The following is a 20,542-nucleotide window of genomic DNA, read 5'->3' as shown; positions in this document are numbered from 1 at the left end:
TCATGGAGATTGTGTAACATAGCATATTTATTTGATTCACTAACACTTAAATGACTAATAAAAAAAGAAAAGCAGAGGGAGAACAGTCTCAATGACATGTTCAATGACAAATAAAACAGTCCATGATGTGCCAAAATACATGTGCCAAGCTTAAATTGAATGGCTCAAAAAATGTCACATGGTGCATCCATCAGGTTCCTTAAACCTTTAACACATGCGAGTATCCACATCTTAATTATTATTTTCCAAAAGGTTTTTATCATGAATTATAATTCATGCATATAATTTTGGGAAGTCTCGCCACATTACATTTTACAACCTTGTCATGAAAAGGTCAAATTATCCGGTATTTTAAGAGGTTATGCAGGGGTTTTCTGTATTATATCACATTAGCCTATACTACAGGGCTGCTGAATGCTTGAATCTGATTGGTTGATGAATGTTCTAGGTGTGCAATTATTTTCAGGGAAACGCACAGCTAAAGTAGTTCCAGGCAGGTCTTGACCGCATTACATGTCCATATCACTTCACCAAATTATTTCAGTCAGTTATTCCAAAGGTCCTTACAGCCTACAACAGCAAAAGAACCAAAACCCACAATGACACTGAACAAATTATTTCCATGTTTGTTGCCACAAAATTATGTTTTATTATGTACGGAAAGCAGATACTTTCTCTCTCCCGCTCTCTCCCACTCAAACGCACACACATACAGTGGGGACACACACTTGCACATAGAAGAGTTGTCAGCGCTGCTCAGACGATTTTATCTGTAAAATAAGCTACATGACATGAACTTATAAGCTACATGACATTTCTCACTAGCGGGGTAATAACGGCACTGTTCTTGAAGCAGATAAACTTAGTTTCACTATTATATTATATATTTCTCTCTCTCTCTAATGACAATTTTGGAATTAGCAACTGAGGCGTGGGATGAGATGTGTAAGAAATTAGTCATACACAAAAGAGCTTTTTAAGGACAAAAACCTGACAAATGTCTTGAAATACAACATCTGATTCTGAACAATGTCTTAAAGGGACATTGTGTAGGAATTTCTCCCATCTAGCGGTGAAATTGTATTTTGCATTCAAACGAATTGTGCTCTCTAGCGCCTCGCTTTTTCAAATGCGTGTTGCATCTACGGTAGCTGTTATGTACCAAAAAGCCGTTTCTGCTGCTTTCAGTTACGTGGCGCTGACTGAAAGAAAACACGTTGTGGAAACGCGTTTGCCTAGTACTTTTTGACCCTCTCTGCTATTATAGTTTTTCAAGACGACGGAACTACATGGATCCCTCAGTGGACCTACCCGTCACATGTATATAAAGATAATAAATTCTTCGTTTACGAGGATAAGTCAGATAATTGGCAGAGGTATTTGTACACCATTGAGGCCATACTTATGAATAAAAATATTGATTTTAGATAATAAAATTACTAAAAAACTAGACATTGTCCCTTTAAGGTGTGGTAAACGTAGTATGAGCAGAATAATTGACTCCGGTCCATTTAATTATTAGAAAACAATGCAGAACCTAGGTGTAACGGCAATAATTCAACAGACCGGAGTAAATTATTCCTTACTTATATCCTGTACGCTAGTTAGACCATTTGATAAAAATTAAGCTATTTTAAAATGTATTATAAGTTGCAACAGATTTTTGACTCCATGCCCCTGAAAAAACATCCAAACGAATCTTAATTCAGATATTAAAAACAAATGTCATCAGAGAAGAGGTGTATTTTATATTACTTTATATTAATATCATCTTTATTTTATTTTTCAATATACATTCTCAGAAGGACACTGTTGTGATAATTAATTGGATGAAAAAAGTAGCATGTCCAGACCACAAGTCCAATGATGTCTCGCAAAGGTCAAGAATTACGTATTATGTCTTGATAAATGAGTAAACAACAATATACAGACTGCCTACAACTTGAGCAGGACTTTGGAAGCTTCTCACCTCAAAAATCAGGTCAACTTTAAAGCCACTGCCACTCAGGAGATGTACAGTGTGTACTTCTCAAGCTCAGATAAGCAAATATTTGGTCCTGAGTTAAGTTGATTTGTGTCTGTTAATCGGACCAGTCTGTAGAGCATTGGATCGGACTAAAGCACAGTAAAGCACTTCTGCACGCCATTTAAGCAAACGGACAGGACATGGGCTAGGCATTCTCCAATTAGAGCAAATAGAGGCGACTGGGATAAATGTTTAAGTAAACAATGATTATGCATTTGTTGACTAAAGGAAAGACTGATATCAGAACCACATGAGTTTCCGAGGATGTGGGCAGAAGCATTCACAGATTTCAGCAACTTTTTAGAGGGAAAAAGTTACAAAAACAAATTCATATTCTCCAGCAATGTCATATTTATTCTATTTAGAATGACTAAATAAATCAAGAGGGCAAATTGACCAATGGCAAAAACCTACAATCTATCATAGAAAACAACTGCGAAAAACAACGAGGTACAATATATACACTGCTTTTTTTTCCCATTTAGCTACTTCCAGAAGACAGCTGTTCATGGATAAATGATCTGGGTCTACTTTTGGTTTTCTGTTTTTCAGAAAACAGAACAGAAACAACTCCTTACCATTTCCACGCCCTGGGGAAATGCCGTGCCATCCCAGTCCTTTTTGGGGAAGCGCTGAATTATCTTGCCACATCCTTCACCAGATCCTAAAATAACAAAAATAAATAAATAAAGAGGGAGTATTAGGGAAAAAAGGCATTACTAAGATGTGTGATTTCAGCACTTTTTGTGAAAAATACATTTTCGAAGCAGCAGGAACTGTAGTATGGGGCATATCAGGACAATCCTGACCATAATAATGTTATTAATCATGATCGTATTTCCAGGTTTTCTAACCGGCAAAATCGCTCCTCATGCATTCCTTTGGGTCTTTTTGGCGTCTTTCCTGGCCCATTTTTTTGTTGACAAAGAAAGCATTGTGTGCACAGGGCCAAGAGGGTTTCGTCAATTAAAGTTTACTAGTGTAAACATTGTAATGTGACAATACTGGTCCTAATGAACACAAATACCACTGGTGGAGAACCAAAAATAGATAATGGAGCATATTTCAGTGGAATGTTGACTAAGAGGTCAAAGTGACCCAGGCTTTTCTGATTTAAAAGCAAACTGAAGGGGTTATCTTAACACAGACGTGGAGTTAAGACATTATCAAATACTCATACTAGAAAAATGGGGAAAGATATTATTCTTCATATGCTTATCTGGGGAATGCATCACTGATTGTGTTTTTGATAATATCTGGAACGGGGAATTGGAACCTGTAGTAAATCCTGGGTCACGGTATGATGGAGATCTTTACAGTTATCATAATGCGAGTTTGGAAAGACCATTAAAAATATGTCATAATAGGCCAGATATGTTGTGGACAAAACTTGATGGTTTGTCACATTTTTGGACTAAATGACTGATCAAATGACAGACATCTTTAAAGATTTTGCTCTTGAAAATGGTCTGTTGAAATATGAAAAAAAAATAGATTTTGACTCTTTGGAGAAATGTTTGCCAAAATGCGTGTATAGGAAAACTGAATCCTAATGTGAAATAAAATTAGAGGGATAGTTCACCCAAAATTTTTTAATTCTGTCATCATTTACTCCCAGGTCGCTCCAAATCTGTATGAATTGCATTGTGTTCTGTGGAACACAAAAGATATTTTGAAAAATGTCTCAATTTGTTAAGCATACTGTAAAAGTCAATGGGGACCAATAAGGGTGAGTAAAGGATCACTTTTGTGCAAACTGTTAAAAAAAATAATTCTTTGATGCAATCATATATTTCTTTGACACAGATATGCTGCTTTTTTCTTGGAAAACAGTAGTGCTGACAGTCAACCTGCATCTAGATCAAATCATAGCTTTAAAAGTCAAAACACGGGCTTGAGCTACAATAAACAGACTAAGCACTTCTCAGGTTTATGTGGACCGTGCACAAAAATACAAGCGTTGTTCTGATTCACAGGGTCCCCTCACAGTGCAATGTCATATACAATTATGGATTAGGGATATACATATTTATAAATTAATATAATGTGAACATAATAAACCCAAGCATTTTTATATAAAATTTAAAAATTACAATAATTTCAATTGCATAATGTCTAATCATGCAATGTCAAACTCCAAATCACCTAAATGTTGTGATATATAATTAAAATTTTTTAAATAAAAATGTTTTCATAAACATCTCATCTAAAAAATGTAATTCTGTCATCATTTAGGCTTCTCACCCTCATGTCATGTCACTTTTTCATAAGATGTAGGCTAAAATAAGTCTTTGATGTCCCCAGAGTGTGTATGTGAAGTTTTAGCTCAAAATACCCCACAGATATTTTTATATAGCATGTTAAAATTGTCACTTTTTGAGGGTGAGCAAAAACGCATACATTTTGTGTCTGTCCCTTTAAATGCAAATGAGCTGCTGCTCCCGGCACAGAGGGCGGAGCTTCAACAGCTTGTGTCCTTTTACCTCACAGACACGCACTGAAAATTTCAAAAACTTTTAGCCTCTTATGTTCAACCCTGAGTCAGACAATGATGGAGAGACTCAAGAAGAAGTGACAACATGTAGAATGCAACAGGACATTTCTGAATTTATGTAGCTTATGTGTAGTTATCTTCTAGTAATTTATTAGCATATTCTGTCATGATAATCTATAAATCACGTTCCCGGGGGCGGGGTTTATGTAAATTTTAGGGTTTGTGATGTCACTAACCCGGAAGGAAGGTTGTTTAGTCCCTACCAGCCGTTTGTTGTAGTCCTTAAATAGCAATTTCTTTAAAAGAAAATATCTCCCTTTGCTTGAACTTTTAAGCATTGTAACTTTGCAGATGTTTATGCTTAAACAGTAACATTACACACTAACTAAAGTTAGAAAAGTGAAATCATAATCAACCACCCCTTTAATGTTTAGTATAGATCTCTGAGCTGGCAGGTCTCAACCAATCAGCACTTAAGAAATCCTCACATTTCAGAACATTCTATGTTAATTGGTTCTTATTTCCCTTGTCGTTCATCACTACATGACATTGACATTAAAGGTAACTGCCGTGTCCTGATTTTGAACCCCACGACAGAACAAAAACACATTATAGTAAGTATGTACTCTCAACAACATCCTGTGAGAAACACTGTCAAATGGGATTTTCCACTCCATATGTCATGGTGTAAACTGGTTTAAAGAACATTTCAAACAACTGAAGTCTTAAGCAACAGTCATGACACAAATATCAAACTCAGCTAATGGAGTAAAATCTGGTCCTGACATGAAAACACAACACATCTAAACCTTGTTGTGAGGTGTGGTTCTACATTGCGTTGGAGGAAAGACAAAACAATGATTCAGTATCCAAAACTGGAGTCTGACACATTTACACAAACAACTAAAAAAAAACTCGTATCATATTCCACATTTTTCTTGCTCATGCAACACTTGCCACCACAATGCTCATAAATATCAATGCTTGTGATATAAAAAATATAGCAAGTCCGGACGGACGGACGGACGGAAAAGTCGCATTCCAAGTGCTCAAAAAGCTCTGACATTAATTCATTTGTGTTATAAAAACCATACTCCAGACTTATTATTTTTCTTGTTCACTGGAAACTTCAATCCATCTTTCTGCCCAGACATTTTTATATAAATCAGAAAGCACAGATAGCTGAACAGTAGGGAGTCAGCGTCTCGTTGCGTCACCACCATGTTAACGTCTAACCTGAACTGGCTCATCAAACAGGTGTGCAAGGGAAACGTAACGCATCCCATCTGTACTAGGCTTTGGAAAAATTCTGATGCCCAAGTTCTGCAATCTGCATTATATCATTTATGTAAATCAAATATTTTGCTTCACAAAACAAGTAGGCCGACATGTTTCTCCAGAAATCCCAGAGCCATCCCACAATCGGCCGTCACACTGCTGTCCAAAAAAACAAGATATGCAAAGGAATATGCTATCATTTGCATGGTAAAGGGTAAGAAATATTGGCAAATCTGTGATGTCAAAACATCTAGATTCCAGGAAGACAGCCAGTAGACCCGAGCAGCTGTGGAACTGAAAAATAAATGTTGGGAGCGAAATGTAACTCATAGGGTTTTCCAAAGGGTTGATGTGCCAGAAACAAATACAACAAATAGCAAAATGACATAAGTGTAATTTATTTTGGCTGTCTGATTTCAACCGCGCCATGGGGCGCTCTGAACAAAGGTGCAGAGCAGTTCAGCATCAAAGATCCTCAAGCTCCTCTTGATCATATTATGAATTCTTATTACAACTGGTCAGACAAAATAGCATACAATGAAATATGGTCAACAATGTCAGAGAGTTGGGGTAGAGGTCATCCAATGCAAACTGCTCCAGATATTTCCATGGATCAGGAAACTAGATGTGATCAACCCAAGTTCATCAACAGTTCATCAGTATAACCTTTCACCAGCTTTAATGAGGGACAAAGATGGACGCTTAAAGCAGGCAAATCATTTGACAAATTCAATCATCTTTGTTTTTCAATTTTAAAACAACATTGAAGACACTTGCATTCCTTCTTTTCTGATCAAGTACATTTTGTCTGAAATGATAAACATCTTAATGGCGAATCCAAATAATCTAGGCCAAAACTGCAATCTTCTATTGCAAAACAGCCTAGTTGAAGAAACCAAAACAAAGTGCGTGTCACTTCCGTGACACAATTCCAATTGATTCCAATTCCACCATCTTATCTTTCCATGAAGCAACCAGTCCTGATATCAACATCCTACTATCCATAAAATGATAGCCTAGAGGTGTTAAAATTAGACTATGTGTAATAAATTTCAAACATTTATCTGGTCTGCCAATTGAGTTTTCCACTGTCCAGTGGCAGCAAAACATTTCCTCTGTTCGTTAAAAGTGTCATTTCCAACCACAAGGCACTCATTTACGCTAGTAATGTTAGCATAGACTTTGCACGTATTTGTGATTTTGTCAGGAATTGACACTTTCATTTGAAAGGAAATCAAAGCAGGAAGCAGATATCAATCACAAATGAACATTAAAAAGAAGTACTGTCCCCACAGGATGGTGCTTTGGATAAGTAGCTTGTAATGATAGTTAGTCATAAAAACATAATTCCCCAACAAAGGACACAAATATTGAGTTTATTATTCAGAATCTGAAGAATAAAATGTTCAGGGCAAACACACAAAATAACAGCATGAACATCAAGGACAACATGCTTCATATTCATTAGAGGAAAATTCATTTTCAGCTGACACAACCTGTAATCTGTGCTAACACACCCATGCTAAAGTTGACTAAAAAGAGGAATATAAAAATAATCTTTTGGAAATTGATCTTAATGCCTTAATTTAAAAAAATGAGGACAAATCCAACCTTTAAGGACACCAGTTTTCTTTGTGAATGAACAATGTATCGTAAATAAATAAATGTTCTTCCTTAAAATACAGGGTGCATAAGTCAGTACACCCCTATGTTAAATTCCCACAGAGGCAGGCAGATTTTTATTTTTAAAGGCCAGTTATTTCATGAATCCAGGATACTATGCATCCTGATAAAGTTCCCTTGGACTTTGGATTTAAAATAGGCCCACATCATCACATACCCTTCACCATACAGATTGGCATAGGGTACTTTCAATAAGATCATCTCTCAATGCAAATCAAACCAGCTATTAGGCTAACTGAAATAAAACCAAGCCAATCTCTAGGTGTGGTGAAGGGAATGTGATGATGTGGGGCTATTTTAATTCCATAGGCCAAGGGAACATGGATTTTTACTCATTTTTTTAATTAAGGCATTAAGATCAATTTCCAAAAGATTATTTTTTATTCTTTTATTCAACTTTAGCATTGGTGTTTTTACTTATGCTAAGCACTCTAGGCCTAAATGTTCTGGAACTAAATTAACATTTATTTCAATATTTAAGGAAAACATTAGTACGGTATATGTAATAGGGCTGGGCGCTGATGTCTCGCTAGAGATTTTGCTATGGTAGCATGTATGGTGCATGCATAGCACATCACTTATTGACACTGTAGAGTGATGAAACACATGAATGAGACAATAAAGAGTGGGACATGCTTGATGTTAAAAAAAAGTGTTATTAAGTGCAATAAATCATGAAAAAGAACATGAAAAAGAACAAAGCATGTCTCACAGCGAGAAGGACCTGGCTGCAGCCTGCAGAGGGGGGCGGGGCTACACCTGTCGCTCCGCCCCATAATTACTCTGATTGGCTTTTCATATTTTAATAAATGTATAAATGTGTCTGGGGTTGTCTTCACTAAATGCACAGACAAAACAACATTAGCAATGGTAAGAGAAATTCATTATGAAATATTTATTCGTGCTGGACTGTGTACACAAACCCTGTACTTAAAGGGATAGTTCCCCCAAAAATGAAAATTCTATCAGTAATTACTCACCCTCATGTTGTTCCAACCCCGTGAGACCTTTAAGATATTAAGATATTTTTGATGAAATCTGAGAGCTGGATCACTCCTCCATAGGCTTCTAAAGGGATTGAAACTTGCCAGCCCCGGAAAATTATTAAAGATATCGTTAAAATAGTCCAAGTGACTACAGTGGCTCAATCTTAAGTTTACCAAATGACGAGATACCAAATACTTTTTGTGCGCAAAAATAAATAAATAACGACTTTATTTCAACTATTCATTTCCTTCTCTGTAGGCCTCTAGTGAGTTCACTAGTGTAATAGCGCAGCGCTTCGGTTGTTGTATGTCACGCGTATCACACACATGACCAGCGTCGGCCAATAGTGAGCCTACGCAATCCCACTACGTTAACTGACTAGAGGCCCACGGAGAAGGAAATTAATTGAAATGAAGAAGCACAAAAAGTATTCTCGTCGCTTGATAAACTTAAGATTGAGCCACTGTAGTCACTTGGACAATTTTAACAATATCTTTAATAACTTTTCGGGGCTGGCAAGTTTCAATCCCTTAGAAGCCTATGAAGGAGTGATCCAGCTCTCAGATTTAATCAAAAATATCTTAATTCGTGTTCCGAAGATGAACGAAGGTCTTACGGGGTTGGAACAACATGAGAGTGAGTAAATACTGACAGAATTTTCATTTTTGGGTGAACCATCCCTTTAAGTTAGACTAATAAAACACTAATAAAATATTACTCCAGTAAAAGAAAGGTTTCTAATACAACACAATAAAATAGACCAGAGCTCAGTAAGACATTATTATGAATGATTAGGAGCACACATCTGAGAATATCATTTTACTCCAGAATCTTGGCTCATTTGAGTGGGACAAGAAGACCAAATCAAGCATTTAAGCTATTGTTTACTTGATTCGCTTTTAATTTCTGCAAGTTTAATATTTTGAATCAGTCAAATTCATAAATTAACCATTTGATGTTATTAGTGAACCAGTTGATTGAAAAACCGGCTCAAAAGATTCGCTCACTAAACTGACATCACTGTCGGGTCTCGAAGATCTTGATTTCTTTACTTTAAAATAATGAGGAACTTCATTTTTTCCTGAAATTAAGTGGAGGTTAAAGTTGGTGTTGGTGTATTAGCCTAAAGACCAGCTTAGCAAAACGATCATTTCAGGATGAATTTCATTAGAACTTCAATCTTGCTTAATAATGTATAATCACATCCATGTGGACTATTTTGCAGAGCAGCCTTTAAAACACTAATTATTAGATACTACAGCCATCCATTAAAATAAACTGTCAGGAAGAGCCAAGAAAACATTGCTCATCCACTAACAGCTAATTTGTTGCAGAACACGAATACATGGACCAACTCATCAGAAACTGAAGTAGTCTCCAACATTGAGGTCCAGATTTGATCACCGCATGCCACTATTCCCAAGGGTTCACAGCTGTCAAGTAAAAAAAGAGCGATCACACAAACATCTGCAAATTGAAATGCTTGAAAACACCCTGTTTTGTTCATGATATATTTAGTGTTCCACACCAGGTTTTACTTATTATGTAACTCGTTTTTCAGGATCCAAGTTTAATAAATGCAGGATCTTGTACAGAGAATAAACTGCAAGGCTTTTGAGAGCACTCATTTTATGATGATACGTTAAAAGAAATCATGTTTCTTGGTTTCCCTTTGCCAATGAACATCATGCAGCAGCATCATTAATAGCCAGTCACCTATTGTAAGAATAAGTCTTATTGCTTTATAATGTTTGTTCCTTGACAAATGCAGTAAGTCACACTTATAAGACAAATACCTCAGAACATAACCATATATCCACTTTAGATATACAAATGAATAGGGGAACGGCTATGAATGGGAGAAAGTCTAACGTGCAATATGGTGGAGTTTTTTGCCATGATTTGAGTGTTTAGAAACAAAATGTATAAGACCGTTGTTGTCAGAAATCATAAAAGTTAATGCACTTTGAACTAACATTAACAATCAATGATTATCTTTTAATTAGCTAGGCCTAATGTTAACAATGATTAATAAATACTGTAACAAATGTATTGCTCATTGTTAGTTTATGTTAATTAATACATTAACTAATGTTAATAAATGTGACCTTATTGTAAAGCGTCACTAGCAACCCTATACAATTTAACAAAAAATAATTAGAAAACAGACAATCTTTTATCATTTTTTTTTCTTGTTACACTGTATGAATAGGAATACTAAGAGGGGTTATGTCTAACTTTAGAAAATTAATAAGGGAGAGGGTTGTGTGACATCCCTTGTCAATAAAGACTTGAAGTCCGTTTAAGAGTTAATACACATTTCAACTTTTTATTAAGCATTTTCTTTAAAAAAAAAAAAGGTTGTTTACAATAAATAATTTTCTAGGTTTGTAAGTATTTTGTATATCCTGAATAGCCTAAAATGATGTAGATATAACTTCATAAACCCATTTTCCTGGAAAACGACCAATGCAAATGTAATGATCAACGCATCACAGACAAATGTAAGAATGAAATGTATAAATAAAGCCACATGCACAATATTAACAAACGCATTTTGTAACCTTTTTTGCTGCCGGTGTGAGTCAATTTTGTTCGAGGTCGCACTGGTGCAACCACCACATTGCCCAGACTGATAAGAGCTGCCAATTCTGTTGAATATGAAAAAAAAAAAAATCGAAATTGCAAACGAATTCGGAATAAAGCTGTGTTTCTCATTTGAGCTGCGTAGCGCGGACTGGTTATCAGTGTGGACCAATAAAAGCACAGAACAGGTTTATGAAGAATTCTGTTATTAACCATTTCAGTGCTGATGTGGAAACCAGGAGAAACATTGTGCCATGAACGAACAAGTTTTAGAAGGCTTTTCAGCCCACAAATCACCAACATTCACCATAGATTTAATGTAGTAATGCTAACTGTAACCATGGTATTGTGGCAGAAATAGTCAAATGTTTTTACATTATTCATTTCAGGGTTTGTAACCTTTTAAGTGTGAAATTCAAGCACTTTTCAAGGACTCCCAAATGCTTCACACTTTTTCCAGCACTTCAAGCTCTAAATATTATCTAATTAAAAAATTCTATAAAAATTAGATTTTTACACGTTACTGTTGTTAATATATCAGGCTGCAAAAATTAGGTCAGCTGGAACCGGGAACACTTCCTATAACCATAGCTGTCAACATTGAACATTGAAAATAAGGGAGATTTCCCGGAATCCATCCCCAAAATAAGGGATTTTTTTACACGATTCTTACCCACAAACTTTTTTAAAAAAAGCACTAATCATTAACAGTCTAAAGAGTTTATAACTACATAGGCCTACATATAGTGTGAGAGAGAGACGTGTGTGTGTATATATGAGAGAGAGAGAAAGAGAGTGTGTGTGTGTGAGAGAGAGAGAGAGAGAGAGAGAGAGAGAGGTAGAGAGAGAAGGAGTGTGTCTGTGTGTGTTAGGGGTGTGACCGTAACCGTGAGACCGACGGTTATAGTTGAACACCGTAATTAGAACTCTATAACCGCCAAAACCGTTTTATTAAAATATTTTTTACAAAAAATGTTTTATCATAGAGAATGTTTAACTACTAATATCAGCTTACGAGGGAAACGGAGGCGAAGTTAGTGGTGCTTCGGAAGTTCGGAGGCTGCTGCAGGAGATGATTCGGGAGAGGTCTGTACCGATCAGAGCGCACGCTGACACGGAGTTAGGGTCAAGCTTTGTTTATAGCATGGTTTATACTCGACGCGTCTGCACGAGCGCGGCAAAAATGATGTGTTGGGTGCGCAAGACCCGCAAGACCCCATTTCGCTTTGCTGTGTGCACGGCTTTTCTTTGTAACAGCGCGCACGGCGCCGCATCCGAGGATGAACGACTTCAAGCCGAATCTGCCCGAGCTTGTACGTCTCACACAGTCAGAGCGTAAAAATACGGGATATTTTACGGGAAAATACTAAAACGGGAAGACAGCGGGAAAAGAGCTAAAATACGTGAGAAACCCGGGAAAAACGGGAGGGTTGACAGCTATGTCCTATAACACCCGATGTACTCGTTACATCATAAGAAAAATGGCATCTACATTAATGTTAGCCTTTCTGCTTATTCCAAGGTTTACTGTAATCGGCTGGATCCGGGCTGTATCCAGATCAGATGCTGGACCTGCACCTAGACACGATCACAACACATGATGTAGTCAGCCGTATCCGGACCATATCCAGATAAGATGCTGGACCTGCGCCTAGACACGACCACAACGCATTATGTAGTCAGCCGGATCCAGGCCATATCATACTACCACAACGCATTATGTAGTCAGCCGGATTCGGGCCATATCCAGATCAGATGCTGGACCTGCGCCTAGACACGACCACAGCGCATTATGTAGTCAGCCGGATCCAGGCCATATCACACGACCACAACGCATTATGTAGTCAGCCGGATTCGGGGAATATCCAGATCAGATGCTGGACCTGCGCCTAGACACGACCACAACGCATCCTGCCTCCTGATGGAGTTTTTGTTCCTTGCTACTGTTGCCCTTTTTCACCTTTGTTGCCATTGGCTTTTGGTTTGCTTAGTTGAGGACATTAAATTTAACATTTAATTTAATATTCACCAATAATATTGATCTGCCTGCATTGAAACCATTATATTAGAACTGAACTGAACTGAGCTGGACGATGGCATTACTGTTTTCTCCAGTCGGCAATATGTATTTAACTAAATTAATCCCTTTTTTACAACAAAATGAAACATCACTGAACTTACTTAAGCTGGACTGTGACGCTATTTCTTCTGGAAACAAACGTTGTTGCATTTTCCTGTTATCTCTGTAAAGCAGCTTTGAAACTATCTGTATTGTAAAAAGCGCTAGGCTATATAAATAAATGTGACTTGACTTGACTTAATAAAAGTGAATTTTCTTAACTTCTCAACTCAAGCTCAGTGCTTTACTGTCAAATGTGCATTTCCAAGAAATAAGCATCTAATATTATTAGGAACTGCACGTTAATGCAAAACAAGTCATTTTATGATTAAATTAACTATGTATTTAAGAAATCCCCCCAGTGCTACCAAGCTGCTGGTGCCACCATCTGTAGAACTTATTGGTCTGCAGCCCAGTACATTCACTTCAATACCACTACAAAGAAGCCTCCCTGAGTAGTTATTTTAGAAAAGTGCTCTGAGAAACATCTTCAAAATTAGGAATGTTCAATGCCGTCTCACTTATTATATCTAAAGGGGGATACAAATTCCAGCCACACTTTTTTGTGAGGATGATGCCTGAATTCACACAAGCCCCTAACGACGCCAAGAACACTGCGTTCCCCAGCACAACACAGCCATTTAAGACCTGGAAATCTGTATGAGCCTAAAACGGAGGACACTGCTTACCTATTCATATGCCACAAGTGACAGAGGCGATTCAGAAAGAGCAGCCCTTAAAGTCTGAAGCCTGGAGGAAAGCCAGCTAATCTGATGCTTAGCCTACTTAGAGGCAAGTCAGTGTCTTTGAGCAACTGAAAGAAAGGCTTCACTCATTTGAACTCTATGCATGCTTACAATTGCTGAGAAAGACACTGCAGCATCCCCAAGACTCCTACAAAACATAAACAGTTGTCCGTTCAGAGAAGACACAGGCTACATCACAAGAAGGACTGTGGAAACGTCTGGACTCCGGCTCACAATTAAAGAATTAAATGATCTTTCTACTGAAACAGAAAACCGAAACTCTGAGATTGACCCAAACCATGACGTACTGCCAAACAAGGAAGCAGAGATGATAGAGCAAAACAACACACCGGTCACGAATTAGAAGTCTAAAACGAGAATGTGTAAAGAGAAATGGCGGAAGAGCTTGAGTTTGTTGCCCAGTCCTATTTGTGTGAACAGCGAGACGCGTACTCTCACCTAAGCTTACGCTAGAATCAATTTTTGTTAATAAAAACACTATTAACCTCACACATAAAAAACAACTCCTACATTCTACGTCATGCGGAGGGCCAGTGATTTTATAAAGTTATAAATATAGATATTTTTCTAACAAAAACACATCACTTCAGAAGGCCTTTATAACCATACTGGAGCCATATGGATTACTTTTATGATGGATGGATGTGCTTTTTTGGGCTTCAAAAATCTACCATTCACTCCCATTATTAAGCTTGGAAGAGCCAGGATAGGCTGCTTTTTTAATTTAACTCTAATAGTGTTTGGCTGAAGGAAGAAAGTCATATAGGATTTGATAGGCTATATAAAAATTTTCATTTTTGGGTGAACTAACCCTGGGCCTTTAATCAATGTTGGGAATGAAAAGAAGTGGAAAAATCTGTTATTTCCTTCACTGCACGTAGTTCTTGTGACAGTTAGAGGGCTAAATAAGTCAGTGTAATAAGGGATGGTGAAGAACATCACTTTACACCATCGTTTGTGTGCGGACGTGCTGCTTCCTTCAGTCTTTAGGTATGTAAACATGATCATGTGCTGTAAATGAAAGCACCTGTAGACTCATTCCACACGATTACGCACAGCTCGAGACACGTAAAGTCCTGTTTCCTCTGCATCCGCTTTCCACAACACAGGAAGAGCTCTCCGGCGGATCCGTATTCACACACACACACACACACACACACACCGGTCCGCACTTTACTGACCCAAACCTCAGGGCCAAATGTGGAAATCAATGCGACATAGAGCGCTTAAATCGCCATTTAGAGATCAATGCTTGCGGCTTGGAAACACATAGTAAAACGTAACCGCATGAGTCATCGCGCGCGCGCTTTATTTTCACTGTTTACATGTACACGCGACAAATACAGTAGGTGTGTGTGCTGAGATTTACTGACAAAAACACTCATATGTCAAATAAAAACACATTATACAGTATGTTACCATAAAAACATTTGCTTTAGCGGTGTTGTACATACATTTTAAAACAAAATCAAAAATACCACAACATCACGAAAACCAGCTTTAAACCTCCCATTTATACAAGCACATACTAGGTAATTCATAAACACAAACAGCAATAATCAGTGTTGTTCCCTGATATAACCGACACGGAATTCCTATTGACACCGATTATAATATTATACGTCAAAGAAAGTGAAATCCATCCATTAATCTCTTGAACCACAGCAGCAGCACTATTTGTAGCTAACGGCCTAAATAAATCACGCTCCTCCAAACACACACCACCACTTACCAGCCTTTTCCTGGTCGTATCCCACCACTGTGAAATAATCAGCAAGTCTAGCCATGGTTTCCTCTTTTGGCGAAATTCTGCAACACAATTCAGCATTTTTCTTTCTTCAAAAGCACAGCCATGTTTGACACAGAGAGAGCCAGTGCGCCTGCGTGGACTGGCGGTTGCCCGTGCATGGGCGTGGGTCCTGCGCGTGCATTCACTGACACTAGCGATAAATAACATAGGCTATTACACTCATATATTGAAAGGGATTTCTTAAGACTAGAATAATGTCGAGTAATGTTATTCTGCTGCTAAATTAATTCTTGTTTGGTTGTTTGTTTGCTTGTTTTACTTCTCATAGACTATGCAAAAGTTGGTAATTCGCATGTCTCAGAATTTTATTTTGTTTTTATGATGCCACAACCATGTAAATGTTTCAAAATAATATTCAAAATAATATGTCATGTAGCCTAATGATAATGATTAACCTTTGAACACAGACAGTCACTGCATTTCACAGTTGTTATTTTTTTCAGGTAGCCTAAAGTTGGGACTGATGATTGACAAAAGTGAGACAGTGATTGTAAATTTGAAAAGTTACATAAGTAATTTTACTTTTCGACAAAGTCCCTACTAGAATGTCTATCAGCTGGTTATGCTGTTTTTGGAAAACGGTTGCGAGCTGTGGTTTATCAGCTCTAACCATCTTTATTCCCATTGAGAATAAAGCAGTTTACAATGGCACTGAATGATTCACATACTATGGTATTTACCAAGGTGCTTCCAAGAATGGCATGGTAAATCTTTATGAGTAGCTAAATGACATTTCTCAAGTAAAAAAATTCAAATTATTTTTTTCATCTCTTTACTCAACTTATGATCACCCCAAAACAACAACAATATGAAATTGCTCAACGACATCAGGGTGTTCACTGTAAGTCATTGTAACTGAAGCATACCTGAACATGTGACGCACAGGTAAATCTATACTTCTCACCTGGCCCTCATCATACATGATCAAATATCAGCAATTCTTGTGATGGCTATTACATGTTGGTTTAACAAACAATATTCACCATATATGGGCTGAAAGGCAAACAACTGGATGGTGTCAGTGTGTGGATATTGTGCAATCATTGACTTCCCATATAAGGATAAATCAGGATTGCACAGTAATTAACATGAACTGGTTACATTTATGTGAAATAAAATGTAAAATCTATAATTTTTTATAGAAATTATGGACTTTATTTTAGTACCAGCTAAATTTAGTTTTGATTTTGATGTAATTTGAACTAGTCTAAAGTATAAAAAAAACACATTCATAACTAGGTGAAGGTCAGCAAGCATTCTCCCCAAAGTGTAAATGTACCGTTATCTGTGTTTACATATCCAGGAATAGACAAATCAGTTTTACCTCTTGCATAGAAAATCTGACTCAAAGGTACTTCAGTATTCATAGATCAACTGTGTTTATTTTCAAAATGACTTTAAATATCAGCTTAATCAGTATACGCTTAATGGTCCTTTCTGACACTGCCATGAGCATTATATTTGTCTTTAAATATAGATAAAAAAATCTCTCTGTACCTCTTTTTATTTGATCTTTGTGTACTATGTGAAAACTAAATCACTTCATTACATAATTCATTATATGATATACTTTTGTGTCAGTTAAAATTAGTCAAATCAAGCTAAGATTAATTACATTCCATTATTTTTTTATGCAGCAATTAATTTTATGTCAAACAAGTTTTGTGTGTGAAACAAGAAGCTGATTTCACATGTGTGTCTTTTTAGGGTCACGCATATCATAGTTGTACCCCCAACCAACTCCCAAAATCATGAGCAATCTTACTGGTAATATTCAAAGAATTCCCCAGATTGGCGGATGCCTATACTTCCCAGAAACACTAATAGAAAATAATTTCAGCAATCACCCATCGATATCCTGAGTTTCGTTTTCATCTCTTTCATGCTGTAATTGAGGTAGTTACCCTGAGCTACAGAGAGGAAGTGCCGGGATGAGAGAGTGTGTGAGACGCGAGCCCCTCCCATCTCCCTCCAGTATAAATGCACTAACTCCTGCTGAGGAGAGTCAGACTATAAGCAGAGTATATCAGCGCTGCACCAGCAAGTCAAACGCCTCTGGATTACTTTCTACTCAGACTTCTAAAGCCAGCCCGAGAGCACTTCAACACAGGTATGCATATGTGTTTCTGTTAGTTGCTCTGTGTCTTTTCTTCTGAGGTCAATATGCTCAGGATATCTGTACAGTTATCTATGAAACTGAGCCCAAGTTGTGCATCTATAAGCCAGGATCGTAGCTTCAGTCTGTTAGGCAAACAAACTAATCTGAAGGGAATTTGAGTGACTTTTTATTTATTTATTGGCTGCTGATGGAGTTGGAGACACTCTGCTTTGTAAAATCCACAGTATTTTACCTCACTGTCCCTTTTGTGGCTCATCAGGGACCTTACGCATAGTTTCAAGTTTACTTATTCATAGAAAGTGCTACCTCAGCTCGACATTGTAAATAAATGCACGATGAGTGTAAATAGCTTGGATTTTGGACTCTTGTGCAAGGGTGAGCAAAGCATGGTTGGCACAGTGTAGGGGAGTTGCATGCAGGTGATTGGAGGTTTCAGTTGCTTTCTGTCAAAGTGGATATCTAACAGATGATTCATTTGCTTGTTCCTTCTAGATTTCAGCCACGATGCAACTGATTCTGCAGTCAATCTTCTGCTGCTGCCTGCTGGCCACCGTTGCACCCAGTGTGGACAGTGCAAAACACGACCTGAAAAGAAGGTGAGCTGATGTGATTCGATTTGGGGTTTTTAGTCATGTTCGGCATTGGTTGGAAAGTTTCTAATGAAAATGACTCCTCTTCTTGATATTTAGTGTCCGGCTGCAGAGATCAAAAAGGGATCTGAGCCTTGCTGCACTGAGGACTTTAGACAACAGCCAGTTTGTCAGAGAGGACGATGTCAAAGACAACTTAAGGCCACATTCCAGGTAAGAAAAAAGGCATTGCCAACCAAAAAGTTATGTGTGGTGGTTTAACATGATGGAGTCAACCAAGTAACGGCAAAAACTAAGGCTGTGTGCCAAATGAAACTGCTCAGGAACACCGGTCATGGCATTAACGTCCTCTTCCCCTGTCTGTCTTTCCAGCACTGGCATCAGCATGAGGACAAAACGCTCCAAGAACTCCATCAACCAGTCCAGGAGACCGGGCTGCTCGCTTGGCACCTGCACGGTGCATGTTCTGGCACACCGTATCCATGACCTCAACAACAAGCTCAAGATCGGGAATGCACCCGCGGACAAGATCAATCCCTTCGGGTACGGCCGGCGGCGAAGGTCCATTCCAGAGAAAGTAATGACACTGAGACAGGAGGGCAAAGGGCTGAGGACGGCGTGGAGAAGCTCAAACTCTCAGTCACGCCTGCACAGGTTAGAAGCGCTACTCAGACGGACGTGGGCGCACAGAGTGGGAGCTCTCCGGGACGCGGCGACAGAGGCTCGCCGGCCAAATATCGAATTCTACAAATGCCTCAGACTCCTGCCAAGAGTTCTCCAGCGCATTCTTTTCCAAGCACAGGGGCTGGAAGAGCAATCTTGTCTCCTGAAGGCTGTCCTCGGAGGAGAAAACGTCTAAGCGCAGAAACAACAGCAGCTGTTCATCAAGCACCGTGAAAAAAAAATAAGGGGAGATGCCGATGGGGCAGCTGAATAAGTGTGCCTTGGATATCATTGCACTGAAGTGGACTGGCCTCAGGGAAAAGCAGAACCTCCTCTCCTGGGACAAATGGACTGCCCTCCTGTGAACCAGTCGTTGGGATTACGGCCCCCGAGTTTAGCTGTGTCTGTCCAGTGACTGTGTCAGAAAAGTCTTTGGACTTCAAGCCAATTCAACAGGGAAAGATTCATGATTCTAGAAAGGAATACACAGAGAGAAAGAAACTTTTTTTAAAATGCAAATGAAGGTGTTTCTAATTTGGAATCACATTTTTGGACACTGTAAGCAAGAAGAATGCCTTTGATTATATGGATTGTCTGTGCCAGTCCACAAGGATTGTATTCAAACTTACTTGAACACTGTTATTGTTATTATTTGTATAGAGATATGTGCAATCTATTTCTTTTTTTTATCGCAAGTATATGTATATTTGAAAAAAAAAATGGTCAAAGATATCACTATTTAATAGTTTTATATTACTTTATACTACTTACAGAGATAGAGCTATTTTTGTACAGGGAAAAAAGGGCATTGAAGGTAGCGTTATTATATGTATTATTCATTTATGTCAAGGATGTCTCAAGCTGTTGTAATAGGATAACTTTTTATGCAATTATATATTTGTAAATTGAATCTATTTTATTTGTGTGTGTGTGTGTGTGTGTGTGTGTGTGTGTGTGTGTGTGTGTGTGTGTGTGTGTGTGTGTGTGTGTGTGTGTGTGTGTGTGTGTGTGTGTGTGTGTGTGTCTGTGTGAGAAATGAATTAATGTTGTCATTCAATAAACTTTTGCATACAGTTAAAGCTGATGTCTTCTGGCACTCGTCTGTTTATTCCACAGGAAGTGAAGGTAGTAAAAGGAAATTGTCTCCATTGTTCCCCATCTGGAATGCCAAGTGTACAGACAGATGATCAGCACCTTGTCTGAGTTATTACATGTTGACCTGGTTTCATAGACAGGGTTTAGATTAAGCCAGGATTAGGCCTGAGTTCAATTAGGACATTTAAGTAGCTCTTATAAACATGCCATAAACATTACTGCTGAGCATCTTGAGACAAAGCAATGGCATTTAAGTTATTGCAGTGGAAGTTGCTTTCAGTTAAAACAGCTCAAACATGCATTTTAGTCTGAGACATTTTGTCTG

At 38.0% G+C, this 20,542-nt stretch overlaps 2 protein-coding genes across 4 annotated transcripts in view; one reads left to right on the top strand and one right to left on the bottom strand.

Annotated features, from left to right (window-relative positions):
- sbf2 (SET binding factor 2) overlaps positions 1 to 15,852 on the bottom strand; it is a 146,559-nt gene extending 130,707 nt beyond the window's left edge. For all 3 annotated transcript variants that reach the window (XM_077201808.1, XM_077201809.1, XM_077201810.1), the window contains exons 1-2: positions 15,673 to 15,852; positions 2,605 to 2,690 (exon numbers count right to left, since the gene is read on the bottom strand). In XM_077201808.1, the coding sequence (XP_077057923.1) occupies positions 2,605 to 2,690; positions 15,673 to 15,727 (141 nt within the window). In that variant the 5' untranslated portion in view covers positions 15,728 to 15,852. The remainder of the gene's footprint in view (positions 1 to 2,604; positions 2,691 to 15,672) is intronic.
- Positions 15,853 to 17,756: 1,904 nt separating this feature from the next.
- Positions 17,757 to 20,206, top strand: adma (adrenomedullin a). The gene is made up of 4 exons (XM_077201785.1): positions 17,757 to 17,860; positions 18,362 to 18,465; positions 18,559 to 18,672; positions 18,832 to 20,206. Exons 2-4 carry the CDS (start codon positions 18,374 to 18,376, stop codon positions 19,316 to 19,318), a joined length of 693 nt encoding a protein of 230 aa, XP_077057900.1. The 5' UTR covers positions 17,757 to 17,860; positions 18,362 to 18,373; the 3' UTR covers positions 19,319 to 20,206.
- Positions 20,207 to 20,542: the final 336 nt, after the last annotated feature.

Source organism: Siphateles boraxobius, unplaced genomic scaffold (assembly GCF_051911475.1).
Source record: "Siphateles boraxobius isolate OS27281-9 unplaced genomic scaffold, OSU_SipBor_1 48, whole genome shotgun sequence".
NCBI lineage: Eukaryota > Metazoa > Chordata > Actinopteri > Cypriniformes > Leuciscidae > Siphateles > Siphateles boraxobius.
Note: the sequence above shows the minus strand (reverse complement) of the source record. Positions and strands in the feature narration are given on the sequence as shown.